This window comes from Gracilinanus agilis, chromosome 1 (assembly GCF_016433145.1).
Source record: "Gracilinanus agilis isolate LMUSP501 chromosome 1, AgileGrace, whole genome shotgun sequence".
NCBI lineage: Eukaryota > Metazoa > Chordata > Mammalia > Didelphimorphia > Didelphidae > Gracilinanus > Gracilinanus agilis.
The window spans coordinates 68,533,969-68,547,511 of record NC_058130.1 but is presented as its reverse complement, the minus strand read 5'-3'; the positions used below and the strand labels follow the sequence as shown (position 1 = coordinate 68,547,511).

General features: G+C 40.6%; 1 protein-coding gene across 1 annotated transcript in view; it reads left to right on the top strand.

Moving 5' to 3' along the window:
- The window catches only part of WNK2 (WNK lysine deficient protein kinase 2), a 246,695-nt gene extending 236,072 nt beyond the window's left edge, over nucleotides 1-10,623 (top strand). Inside the window, exons 29-30 of the mRNA XM_044670684.1 lie at nucleotides 5,658-5,769; nucleotides 10,510-10,623. Coding sequence (XP_044526619.1) covers nucleotides 5,658-5,769; nucleotides 10,510-10,535 — 138 coding nt within the window. The 3' untranslated portion in view covers nucleotides 10,536-10,623. The remainder of the gene's footprint in view (nucleotides 1-5,657; nucleotides 5,770-10,509) is intronic.
- Nucleotides 10,624-13,543: the final 2,920 nt, after the last annotated feature.

The following is a 13,543-nucleotide window of genomic DNA, read 5'->3' as shown; positions in this document are numbered from 1 at the left end:
ACTGGGTTGCAGAGAACTACACGATGGTGTCCTATGTCTCTGAAACCAATTCTCTAAGATACGCTGTCATTTGAAATCTCTTGTTTGCATAATGCTAACCTATTCCAATTCCTGAGAGTGTTTGCTGATAACTAATTTTGCTTAACCTCTCTAGTCCATGATTTCCATTAGTTCTACTGCATGAGCTGTTTATGGAAGAACTTGACTCCTATGAAATCCCTTTGACTTCTGTGATTCTGTGACTTCAGATCTGGGGTAGTCTGCAAACCAAGAGACCTTTAGTCACCTAAAGTTCTTCTTTTCCTGGCTACATGTAATTCTCAGCATTGCTTAAATTTTAAAATGTATTAAGCTTCTGCGCTGATAAACATTTACAACAATCATTTGCAGGAACCATTGGCTACTATATACATCTCTGCTATTGTCCTTCTGTCCCATTTTAGTCCAATGTATCATAAAAGACATGTTTATAGCACATCTAGAAAAGATCAGGATCAAGGAAATTTTACCACCAAAGATTCTAATCAATAAGCTTTTATTAAGCACCCATCATGTGCAAGACACTTTAGATGCAGAGTCAAGAAAAAGTCTCATCCCAAGGAGCTTACATTCTATGAGTGAGCCTTCAAGGATCACACTTCAGGGATTAAGACTGAACTCAGGGAAGAAAAAGCCCAAAGTAGTATATCTTCTATCAATATTCTTTGCCCAATGTGCTTCCCTCTTGGGTTAAGATGACATAGTTTAGTGTGAACAGCATTGGCTTAGTTTCAGTAATAGTTTCTGGTTGTGACTCCAAAGTGGGTTCACTCTATGGTTAACTTTGGCCATTTACATGGATTCCCCCCTTCACCATTCAGTTTCCACACCCTGAATGGAGAATAATTTTCTCCCTTCTTCCTGGGCAAAGAAGTATGGGCAGGGGTTATCCATGTTACTAATTAGCTCAAGAAGTATTTTATTCGTCCTTCCTCTGCCCCAACCCATCCAAAGCATCCAAACAAATCCAAGCAAAAGAAAGGTCACTTTGGCACATTGTTCTGTATGTGAATTGCCTTTACAATGGATGATAAATGTGAAGATTTGTTTTTCTGATTCTTTAAGGGTACAATAATAGATACATGAATGGCTAATTGACTTCATTTGCTAGATGCTGTGAGACCCACTTATGTTTCCCCTTACAATTAGAATAATTATTGAAAGGCCATACTTGATGCCCAGAGTACCTTGATAAATTCTCCAGTTTATCCATCCTTTGTCTCCTCAATTCTTTGGGGAATCCTGTAAAAGAGCCTATGTGTATTTGGAAAGTGAGCTAATTTCTAAAGCCAACAGCCCTTCCAAAGTATAGTGACCTTTTCTGTCCATCCACAAGTAGATCAGGGGTAACCCTCCCCACACAATTCCTCCACCAAACTCATCAGTTACTATATCTTTAGGCATCAGGTGCTTGCCTAAAGGAGAGTGGCAAGTGATGATCTACAGAAGGAGAAAAAATAATTGGATCTAAAATATTTTAGAACTTGATCTTAGGAATTCAACAGAGAGTGTTTCCTACTTGATTTTAAGCTAGTAAGATCAAGAAATCTTTTGATTTTTCTAATAGGACTTTAAAATTAGTATTTGTCCTACATAAATGTGAAATGATGACTCCCAGTCTTTCATAAGAGGCAACCAAAACCCTTTTTGGTGGATAGATGCTGACCTATCTCGATAAGATCACCTAGTCAGGAGCAGTTTAGGTGACATAAAAACAAATTATGACAATAAAATTGTATTTTTTTTAAAGTATGATCTGACTAGAGGATATGACCATTGCTCCTGCACAAGTCTCTCCCTCTCTTTCTCTGAAGAGAGCTTTTGGGAAGGAGGTGAAAGTAGGCACCAAGAGATTAATTGCCCCATAAACTGTTTCTTGATGTAAGCTTGAATCAGAAACTCATGTTAAGTAGATTCATTTCTGTACATTTTTGTACATTTCCTTGTTTTGTTTTTACTCATTTTCTTAGTAAAAGCACTTTCTGACAAAGTCCTGCAGTGATTGAACTGAAAAGGAAAGAGTCTTCTCTTACACCTTAATCTGTGGTGCCCATATCAACTTCCAAGCACAAAGTGAGGAGGCTCTGGACCCTAGGGTGATGGTTGTTATGAAAAGAAAGGAGGAGGAGAGAGATTCAGCATTTCAAAGGAAGGAAAATCAATAGGAATTAAAGACTGAACAGATAAGCGTGCAGAAGAGTCAATATTAAATTCAAAGCTGTGTTAAGGTTTGAGCTTGAAGGAAAGGTAGAGAGATCAAGAAACCAGCAAAAAAGTATCAGGTCAGATGTTGAAAATAATCTCTTTGTACTGGAGCTATCCTATTAGTAAATCCCAGGACTCTGGCAAACTACTGCTTCCATTTACCTAAAAAACTAATTTTCTCAATCCTTGGGTTCAGATCTTTGTATCTTGCTGAATTCTAACTCAAAGTAAATTTTTAGTCTTTTGTCAGAGTTGTGCACTTATTTTTGTCACTCAAAGAGAACAAAGAAGTCCTTAAGGCATTCTCTACTATCTACTGCTCCAAAGACCATCTAAGAAGAAGACAGAGTCCCATAAAGTTGTTAGATAATAACTATCATCACCATTACTTTTCCTCCCACTCCAAGAAAGGGAACATCTGAGATAGGATAGGTCAATAACAGATGTCCACATTATTCAATATGGCTCCCTTGAGCCATCAGCAGGTATTTTAAGGCCCTGCTTTGTATTCAAACTGTGATTAGCACTGTGGCTGATATAGAAATATAAAATACAGTCCCTTTCCTCAAGGGCTTACAGTTTAGTTGGGAGCATGACTAATATATAAAACCATGAAAAAACTTGAGCTAGACAAGAATTAAATGTTTGGGTGATTCACATATGCATCTGAAAGTTCTGAATCATTTTCTTTCAAAAGATTCTATAGAACATAAAAGGACTAGAAGGAGAGGAAGAAGAAAGTGTAAGTTTTAATAATGGACTTTTCAGGTATTCTTGGACTAAAGTCCATATCCATCTCTAGTTTTAATCCTGAACACATTCCCCAATCACAGCTTTACAGGGAAGCCAGTCTAATATCAGGCCATTCAGAGTATTAGATGGATTTGAAAAAAGCTATTGGAATAAGGTATGAAATCAGTTTCTCCACCAATAAGAACACTTTTCTCAGAACCTTTCTTTGAACATGTGTGCCAGCTTACTGCCACTTCAGTACAAGACAAAGCCTGACTTGAAAACAATTCATGTGGACAGACAATACTCAGAGTTGTTACTTTATGTGCCCTTGTGAAAAATCATGGAGATGATCAAAAAAAATCTACAAAAACACCAGTCCTGAAAAGGCCATGGCATCAGCTTTGGGTGCCTATGCTGGGGGATAGGGTGCAGAAATTTCAATAGTTGAGTGATTCTTACTTCTACCCCAAAATAACGTACCCTCTACTAACTAAATGGTCATACCTCATTTTTAATGCTGCCTGTAATGTCATCATTTGGCAGCCCTTCAGCTTGCTTTGTTTTAAGAAAATGAATAGTCCATGACCCTCTTTGAGGACAGATGGATCATTTACACTTGAGTGTCATATCCATTACTTGACTTTTCTCCTATAAGGTGATGGAGCCAAGTTCCATAACTTAGGGTCTGTGAACTTGGTTTTATTTCAGAGGTGGCTTTTGTCCAAGGTGGACCTCAGAAGACATAATTAAATGGAGATTTTTATGTTTCACATGACCAGTTCCTCCCATATAAACTCGAACTTTGGCTAAAAAATTTTTTTACTTAAAAATTATATATTTTTTCAACTAAAAAGTGTTCATTTTCTCTCCCTCTCCTCCCTTATAACAAACACAAACTCTTTGTAATAAATATCCATAGTGAAGCAAAACAACTTCCCATATTGGCTCTGTCCAGAAATCATTTGTCTATTCTGCATTAAATCCATCACTTCTCTGTGAGGTCTCTTATAGTTCCTCTAAAATTGTGATTGATCATTGTGTTGATTAGAGCCTTTCAGAAGTATATTTTTACAATGTTGGCATTAAAGTCTAAATTTTTTTCCTGGTTCTAATCACTTCATGCTAGTTCACAGAGTTCTTCCCCAGATGCTCTGAAACCATTTCTTAAATCATTTTTTATGGCTGCACAATAGTATTTCATTATATTCATATACCGTAATTTGTTCAGTCATTCCCCCAAATGATGGACACCTCCTTAGTTTCTGATTCTTTTCTTATAAAAAGAGTTATACCTTTTCTTCTTTTTTGATATCCTTTGTATATAAGCCTTGCCTGTTTTCCTGCAGACACACTCCATTTGTCATGTTCCTTTTTTCCTCACTCTTAGGGATGTGAGGTGGAACCTCAGAGCTGCTTAATTTGTATTTCCTTAATTGTTAATGATTTGGGGCATGTTATTGCTGTTGATAGCTTAGGATACCCTTTGGTTATGTCCTGTTCATCTTCATATCCTTTATAAATTGGGGGTATAGCTTTTACAGAACACACACATACACACAGCCCTATCTTGTGGCTGATCTCTAAGCTAGTTTACCTTAGTGGTTTTTTCCAAACATTAAGCTCAAATCAAGTAGTTCCCCAAAAGCAGTCAAGTGGTGCTTTGTAACTCACTGACACAAAGCTGGATGACTAAACCATTCAATTTTAAGTGTACATGGGGGGGGGGGGGGGCAGCTGGGTAGCTCAGTGGATTAAGAGCCAAGCCTAGAGATGGGAGGTCCTAGGTTCAAATATGGCCTCAGACACTTCCTAGCTGTGTGACCCTGGGCAAGTCACTTAACCCCTATTGCCTAGCCCTTACCAATCTTCTGCCTTGGAGCCAATATATAGTATTGACTTCAAGATGGAAGGTAAGGGTTTAAAAAAAAAATTTAAGTGTACATAAGAGTCACGTGTGTGTGTGTGTGTGAGTGAGTGAAGACCATCTACAACCTACCACAAATGCCCTAAGGTTATTCTAGAATAGGGGTTGGCTGGTTCTTTCTGTTCTGTTAACTTGAGGTGCTTTCTTTCCTCCTGAAACCCAAACGATGGGATTTTGCAGAAACTTTAATACTTTTGCATCAACATCTGAGTCGGGTGACAAATTTCTTTGGGTAGCTTTTTAAACTTGAAAGTCATCCCCTTTTTGTGGTTGAATTGGCCTTAAGACTTGAAGCCCTTTGTGTGGGAGAGACTGGTTTTAAGTTAACTTTTTGGTTTCAGAGAACTGTTGGCCAACAGTGGAGGTTAGGCTTGACACTAATAGAACTTTCTTGGTTCTCTTCCTTGAGAATAAAGGTCCTGGACATTTCAGTTGAAATAATTAGCTTCTTAAAATACCTGGAGAAGCTCTCTCAAAATTCCTGAACAGGCTTACGAGTAGCTTATGAGTTAGGAGGAAAAGGATGGTCTGGTGGTTCTTGTTCCCTACTCCTCAACCCCAAGTCCTGGTTGAATGGCTGAATCATTAGAAGGCACCAGACTCAAAGCATGGTTCAATGACTTCTTTCTCTTAGAGACAGAGCTGTCTGCCTGGCAGGTTCCTAAAGACTTCCCAGCATTGAAGCAAACCTATTGTGTTGACTCTGGCCAGTCAACCTAAGCATAATCCTTCTGCGTGTCTTTGTGTTTTGTAGGTTAATTCAGTCAGAACAGGAGTGGGGAAACAATATCTTGTTCCGGTGCCTGGCCCTGTGTCAGCTACATTAATTCCCGGAGTCACTCCAGCCCTGCCAATGCCTATGACAGGTACTCCCCTTTCTGGCCTGGTCCCACCTTATGTGATACCTCCATGTCCATATGGAGGAATGTTCCCAGCACCTGTGTATGGTGCGCGGTGGCCAGACACACTGGGCCAGCCTGGGATTAGAGGAGGGCAGAACCTTGCACGGTTTCCAGGCTTGGGCAAAACGGGCTTGCAATTGTTCCCTGTATACCTACAGCAACCTGCTGCCGACTCGTGCAGCCCCAAGCTGAGAATCACATAGGTTTCTGACTCACCTATAAAACAGGATGTTCTCTTAAAACACACACACACACACACACACACACACACACACACACACAGTCTCTCTTTTTCTCTGTTTCTGTTTCTCTCCTCTCTCTCTGTCTTTTTCTCTTTCTCTCTCCCTCTCTCTCATCTCTCTCCCTCCCCTTCTCTTCTCTTCTCTTCTCTCTTCTCTCTCTCTCTCTCTCTCTCTCTCTCTCTCTCTCTCTCTCTCCTTCTCCCTCTTTCTCTTTCTCTCCCATGCTTCCAAGAGAGTATTGAGCCTGGGGATGCTATTTGTCTGTGCAGCTTTGGTGGCTTCAGCTACATCCACAACCAGCCTGTAGAACCCACCACAGCCATATCCCAAGAGTGGGTTTGTTCATGACAATATTTACATACTTCACTGTTAAGACTTTATTCTCCATTGTTGTGATTGTGGTTTATACTTGCGATCTTTAAAACACAAGTAACTTCCTGTACTTGATTTGGTGATGACAATATTGTATTAATCCTGCAGGAGTATTTGAGTGCCTTGAATCTTGACTTTTCAGTTCCTTACTGGAAAGAGATGTAAAATATATCTATATATAGAAACATATATACATATATATCAGAAAGGTGTATTTTATTTATAGTTTGCTTGTGAGTTCAAAACTGATTTCCCTATTTTAAGTTGAAAAGATATGCAGAGTTTACACACTTTGAAATTGAAGCTTGTGGTCATGTTTTTGGTTTTCTACTGTAAATGTGCTATTTTCTTTCATCTTAATGAGAAGATAATCTTGACTATCAAAGGGTTGCAAATGTTAGGTTGAGATTTGGTTGATGGTAGAAAAAAATAAACCTCTTTTGAGTTTATGCCATGAGAAAGAGAAGACAGAATCTTTTTTTTTTTTTAAGTATTCTTCAAGGAGCATATTTGGAAGCTGTGAGTGAATTGTACAGAAACCCAGATAATAACTTTGGCCAGCATGAGCCTATCCAGTTACTGGCCTTTTGGTAAAGTGGTACATGCAAGTGGTGACTTCTTTCTGTTAACAGGGACCTGATAGAAAATGTTTTCTTCTCTTTCCCAAGTTAAGTACCCAAATTTTGCCACACTTTAACCAAAAGGGCATGCATAAGACAGTTTGATTTGAAATCCGTACATGCTTTATGAGTGTGAGGCAAGAAAAGACACCATTGTAAGAGGCCTCCCAGCCCACTCTGAGAATGCAGACAGCCCTCCTACAAGTTTCTGTCTTCCATTAGGCCTGTGGTGCTACTCTCTGAGGAGCAAACTGAATCAAAGGCAGCAGGGACGGTATTTAAAGCGTCTCTACAATTTGCCTTCTGACCAACATATCTTTCAGAACAATGTTACCTGACCGGCTCCTTTTGCAGGCTTTTTCTTTCAGTCTTTGCAATGCAGAATGGGAGCACCTTCACCCTTCCCTCCCTGAGCCCCAAGCCCTACCCCAGTTTGGTCCCTGTTATGGTCCGTGGACTCTCCATCACCTCCGAAGTCTTACGCTCTGCAGGTGACCGATATAAAGCCACTATGTCTATGGCAAGTTTCCTTTTCATAGACAGCTCGACCTAGACGGGGCTCAGTCTGGGCATGGGATAAGGAAACTTTGCGAGGTGGAATGCTGAAGGCACACTGTTCTCTTCCTGCAAAGATGTTTTATACTCCCTGCTGGAAAGCAGAGTACCCTGTGCTGCCAAACATGGGAACTGTGTCATTCTATTGTACTTTGGAGCATTCTTAGAACTGTCTAAATTATTTGGTTTGTACCCTTTGAGAATATATTATTCCATCAATTCAGTTAGAATTGAATTTTATAGACAATTAGGCAGAGTCTTCTGCCTGGGCAAAATACTGACTGTAGTAAGAGATTTCTGTTCTCTGTAACATGTATATTTGATTTGTTTGTTTTTAGATTCATGTCTGTATGCTTCATGAGCAAACATTAGGAGACTGTTCTCATCTCCCCCCTCACCCCTCATTCCTCTTTGAGCTTGCATTGGAACTGTCTGGAGTCACTAATGCCTGTTAGTTCCATCCTTGTACACAGACAGTCAGTGGAACAAAATCCCCAAGAGATTGTATATATTAAGGAGAAAAATAAACATTTTGTGCTTGAAAACAGTGTGAAAACATCTTTTTCTTTCCCCCTGCCCCCTAAAAATCCCCAAGAAATAACTCCATCCGCCCAGATGACTTAGGACTGAGTCCCACCAGAGCCTCTGCTGGTCTCGTAGTTTTTTCATTATCTAGATACTGGTGTTTGGAAATACATTTTTCCTGGGCACTCTCTTGACCTGTTCAAGGCCATTTTAATGGAATCTGTGACTCACAGGCATTCCAAGGTTGCCATTTAGGGTGTTACTCAACTTTAAGCAAAAACTTCCACCCCACATGGGTGAGGCTGGATACCGAACAGACCATCAGTAAAATTGAAAGTAGGATTCCTTTCTAGGTAGGCAACTCCCTGAACCAACGCACGTGCTCAGTTCTGTCAGGGAAGAAGTAGAGACCGACATTAGTTAGAATCTCTGTGGGTGCTGGGCTAGAGAAATAGAATTCAAATACGCTTTCCATTCTGAAGGATTCTTCTAGGTTCCTTTTGTAGGACTGAAAAATTTAGAGGGGAGGGGAGGAGGAAATGTGTCTGTCTACTTACATGGGTGTGTGTGGTGGGGCTAGTGGTAATCACTTGAGTTTTGTCTCCTTTTATGTTACTTTTTTCCAAAAAAATTCACTTTTGTAGGTTGTGGATTGATTGTTAGAATTATGGGGGGAAAGGGAGTAATGGGGAAGAGGGATGGAGGATGGCTTTGGCTTTTTCTTGTAAGTAGTTAAATAGAGATTTGGTCCTCTTCTATCCTAGCTATCATCTACGAAAGACTATTGGGAAATGTTTGGGCAAGGCGGAAACATTAGAATTACACATCAGCAGTGGTTTCTAACCCTTCACAAAGCACATCTTCAAGAAAGATGGAAAATGAGGCGATTTTTTTTTTCACCTTAGACTGTTACCATTGGGCCTTTCATTCACCTTACAAACCTAAAACTATGTGATTAGGATCCTGGAAATACTACAGTGGATATTCAAGTTGAGTTTGTAGAGGGATGGCTGGACTCCCTGGAATTTAAAAGGTCACACTTTTAAAGTGGATCTGAACGTCCAGAAAAGCGGCGTGCCTGTCCGTGATGACTTTGTATGACTAATCAGCTAGAGGGAGATTATTATCCCTGTAACAGGTTGGTTACCGCCATAGCATGGCCGTAGTAGAGTGCCCGGCTATTCTGCCAGGCCAGGAGGCGCTGGATAGGGCTCTCTTTGACCGGATGACAGAGAGGAGCAGCATTTTTTGTCAGTTGGGCCTGCCCTTTCCTACAAGTTAAGGTAGGTTTGGCCTAATGGGAGGTGCAGAAACTGGCCGATATTTCTGTGCCAAGGTTGGGTTGACTGTTAGGATATAAATGACCCATTTCTGGCCACTTTGCCTGAGTTTTTTCGGGCCCCTGAGGCAGCTGCCTTTAAATGGAGGCCTTCTCTGCTCTTGCATGACAGAAATGGACCTGAGTTATCTTTACAAACTCAGACTTCCAAAACGAAGAAAGCATACTTTTCTCACTTGACTATTTCTGCAGTGGCTTCTTCAAGCTAATCCTAACAGTGGCCCTAAAACAGGGATCTCAGTGGGGAAAGTTATATATGTTCTGGTGCCTTCCAGAGCCTGCATTGGAAGCAAATATCTGGGCAGAAGTTGGTGGGGGATTAAGTCTCTTTGCTTGCTGTCTAAGTCTCATCCTGATAATACAAAATAATACAATGTTCTTATTTAATTACTTAAATTGACAGACTAATGAAAGCTCCAACCCTCAAATTTAATTTGAATTGCTGTGGGGAGAGCCTCAAAGGCATATTATTGAAGCGATAATCCATATGCACCTGCTTTGGAAGCCGCTTACATTTCTTTCGGGGATGGTCCTGTGTGTGGTCCTGCCTGGAGGCAGGATAGCCTAGCTGGCCTATGGTTTTCTGCTAAACTTTGTATGGTCTCTCTGGACTTAATTCTGTTCTTCTTCTTGTGTGTCACATTGAAGGGAAAGAAAAAGGCATGAACTTTCCTTTGCCTTACAGGGGCAAGAATCAGGATTCCATGTATTAGATGTCTTTGAGTCACCATTGTCCATTTTGATTCCCTGGCTGATAGAGATTCAAGACTTAGATAATCAGTAAAGGCTTAAAAATCTGTATTTACTTATTTCCTTCCATCTGTCTCTGCTTCCTTTCCCTGGCTAGCCTCTCTCCTCCAGGGAAGTTTGATTTGATTTAGAAATGTGCACTAGAGGATGGCAGTGGTTGGCAGTGGTGGTGGTGGTTCATTGAGTTGCTGATGGGAGAGCCCTTGGGTGCTTCCAGAAGACTGGCTGGCACCTTCAGAACAGATCGGGCGGTCAGCACGTTGTCAGGACTGTAACTGGCTGTGGCGGTTTTGTTTTCTAGATTCTGAGAATTCGAAGCCCGACTGACCCCAGGCCAGCTGAGTTTGCGTCCCAGGCGCCAGGTCCCACTTCATCTAAGGAGGAAGAAGGGGAAGATGGGAAGTGATTTGGCCTTGCTGTGTGTAAGGCACCCTGCTCCTTGTGTATCCCATGCTGTTTTGTAACTACTTTCTAATTTTTTTATTCACAATTGGAAACACAAATGTTATGCAAGAATAAAAAATATTTTGGGGGAAAAATACTTTGGTTTTTTTGAAGGTAATTCTCATTAATCCTAGTCTCCAGGCAGGGATGCCAGTGGGGATGTCAGGAAGTAATGGGGAAAGTCAAGAGCATGGACTAGAACCCAAACAGTTCCCAAGATGTCTGTGCTAGAGGAGAGAACCTCGGTATTTAGGGTGCTACAGATAACTACTCATCCTGAAAGGGTTCATCAGATATTTTCACCATCACCCATTGAGCATTCTCATTTGGGCTCCCTAAATATGGGACTAACAAGTGACTTGAGACATACCACAGGCTGAGGGCCAGTCTGCTTCTGGGGAAAACAAAACTATTTTATCCTTCAATTCTCAAATATAAGTTACAGAAACCAACTTTTGCTCTAGGTCACTTGGCAGACTTCTAACTCCTTAACTGTAGAGGCAAGCTGGACTCTGCTCTTGAAAGGAATCATGAATTTTTTTTCTAGAGATGGCCTGAGCCCATGGAGATATAAGGGGCAGATGTCCTCTGAGACCTGATAGAGTATTCATTGCCAATGTGGAAAAACCCTGGAAATGAAAGTTGAAGTCATCCTAGGCTTATTCTAATTAGGGGTGATCTGAAATCTTTCAGGTCGATTTGATAAATTCCTTCACCTTGGGTAACTCATGAGGACAACCTCTCCTCCAAAAGCTGAGCGTCATTCTAGAATGTTGAACGAAGCAACTGAGCAGTGGGATGATAGATGGCCTGACAGGGAAGCTGTAGAGCAAAAATTGGGTGGGGAGATTCTCCCATTTACACTCAGCCCACATCTTGTAGATGGACAGCCCTCATCGGCTCTGAACTAAATTTAAGTGCCACCTCTCATTCTTGTACAAATTTGAACCTTCACTGTAGATCTCAGTTTCATCATCTGTAAAACAGGTGTAGTGATGAGTGTTTTTATCTCTAAATGTATGATGCTTCAATATTATTCCCGTTCAGGTATGAATCGTACCAGCTGACTACTTGGGTGCCTTCCAGCTTTTAATGCTCCCGTAGAGTATGTGCTTGACTTAGTCTATTCAGCTAGAATGGTAAATGGTCCCTAAATCATGCCTTTTCTACAATAGAAGGCATCATCATGCAGTGGAAAATGTGCTGACCCTAGAATCAAAGAGTCAAGAGTGAAATCTCGACTTTGTCACTTCTTATGTATGTGACTTTGGACAGGTCACTTAACCATTCTTGCCATCAGAGTGAGTGACTTCTGAAGTTCCTCCCTGTTTTAATTATGTCATCTTCTGGTTCATATACGGATAATTGTGCTTTGGAAGATTATTTGGATGGAGAGAAACTTGTGTCAGGGAAGCCAACCAGAAGACCAGCACCAAGATAGTGGCAATGTGAGAAAAGGGAAGGAGCCATATATGAGAGATGATGTGAAGGCAGAGTGAATAGGACTTGACAACAGACTGGATTCTAGGTGAGATATGATAAAGATCTGACCTAGGGTGATGGCTATTTAAGTGGATAGAAGTGAATTAAAAAAAAAAACAGATGTGAGAAGAGAGGGAACAGGGGTAATTGAAGTTGCAAGGTTGTAATCCTGGATGACTTTAAGGATTGTGGTGGGCCTGTAGCAGAAGTAAAGAGGTTGGAGTAGAGGTAAGGAAAGAAGGAAAGGTGATGGATCCTATTTTAAACATATTGAATTTGAGGTGCCTTTGGCACAATCCAATTAGAGATATCTAATAAGCATTTGGCAATACAGGACTTGGATTCAGGAGATAAACTGGCCCTGGGCATAGAGATCTGGGAGGCATCTGCATAGAAATGATCATTGAAACCATAAGAGCTGAGAAGATCACCAAGGAAGAGAAGAAGGAAAGAGAACCCAGGATAGAGATGGTGTGGGACAAGGATAATGATCCCGAAAAAGAGACTGAGAAGTGGAGATTAAAAACAGCAAGAACTGGAGCAGCTAGGTAGCTCAGTGGATGGAGAACCAGGCTTAGAGATGGGAGTCCTGGATTCAAATCTGCCCTCAGACACTTCCTAGTAGTGTGACCCTGTGCAAGTCACTTAACTCCAATTGCCTAATCTTTATTGCTCTTCTACCTTGAAACCAATGTGCAATATTGATTCCAATTGATTGAAGGTAAGGGTTTAAAAATAATAAAAAACAATAAGGACTAAGAAAAGAACACTAGATTTGCCTTTGAGACCATGGCTTATCAGGAAAAGAGGTAGTAAGAAAACTTAGTATTTCTTTAAATACTTGAAGGTTTGCAAAACACTTTATATATTATGTGACTTGTTGCTTACAACAACAAAGGAGGTAGGTGGTATTATTGTCTCTATTGTATAGATGAGGAAATCAAGGCTGAAAAAGGTTTAGCACTTTGTCCAGGATCATACAACTAGAAAATATTTGGGTTTAGATTTGAATTTATCTCTGTCCTATGCTTCTGAACTGTTTAGACTCCTATTGTTGGAGAGTTTTATACATGCCTGAGATCCCCATCTAAATTGCAAATTCATGATCATGATCATGGAAACAGTGCCATGTTTTAAATTGGAGAATCTGGGTTCAAATGCTTTCTATTTACTACCTATATAACCTTAAGCAAATCACTTAACCTCCCTGAGACTCAGTTTCCCCATCTGGTAAAAGAGGGGCTTGGACTAGCTGGTTTCAGGAGGGCCATTCTAACTCTAAATCTCTACTCTTGTGTCATATTTTTTTGGACCACTTCCTCTTCCACTCCACAGGACCTACCTAACCCATTGATGGACACAGAGCCACAGATTAATAGATAGCCATAGAATCAGATCTCTATTTAGGG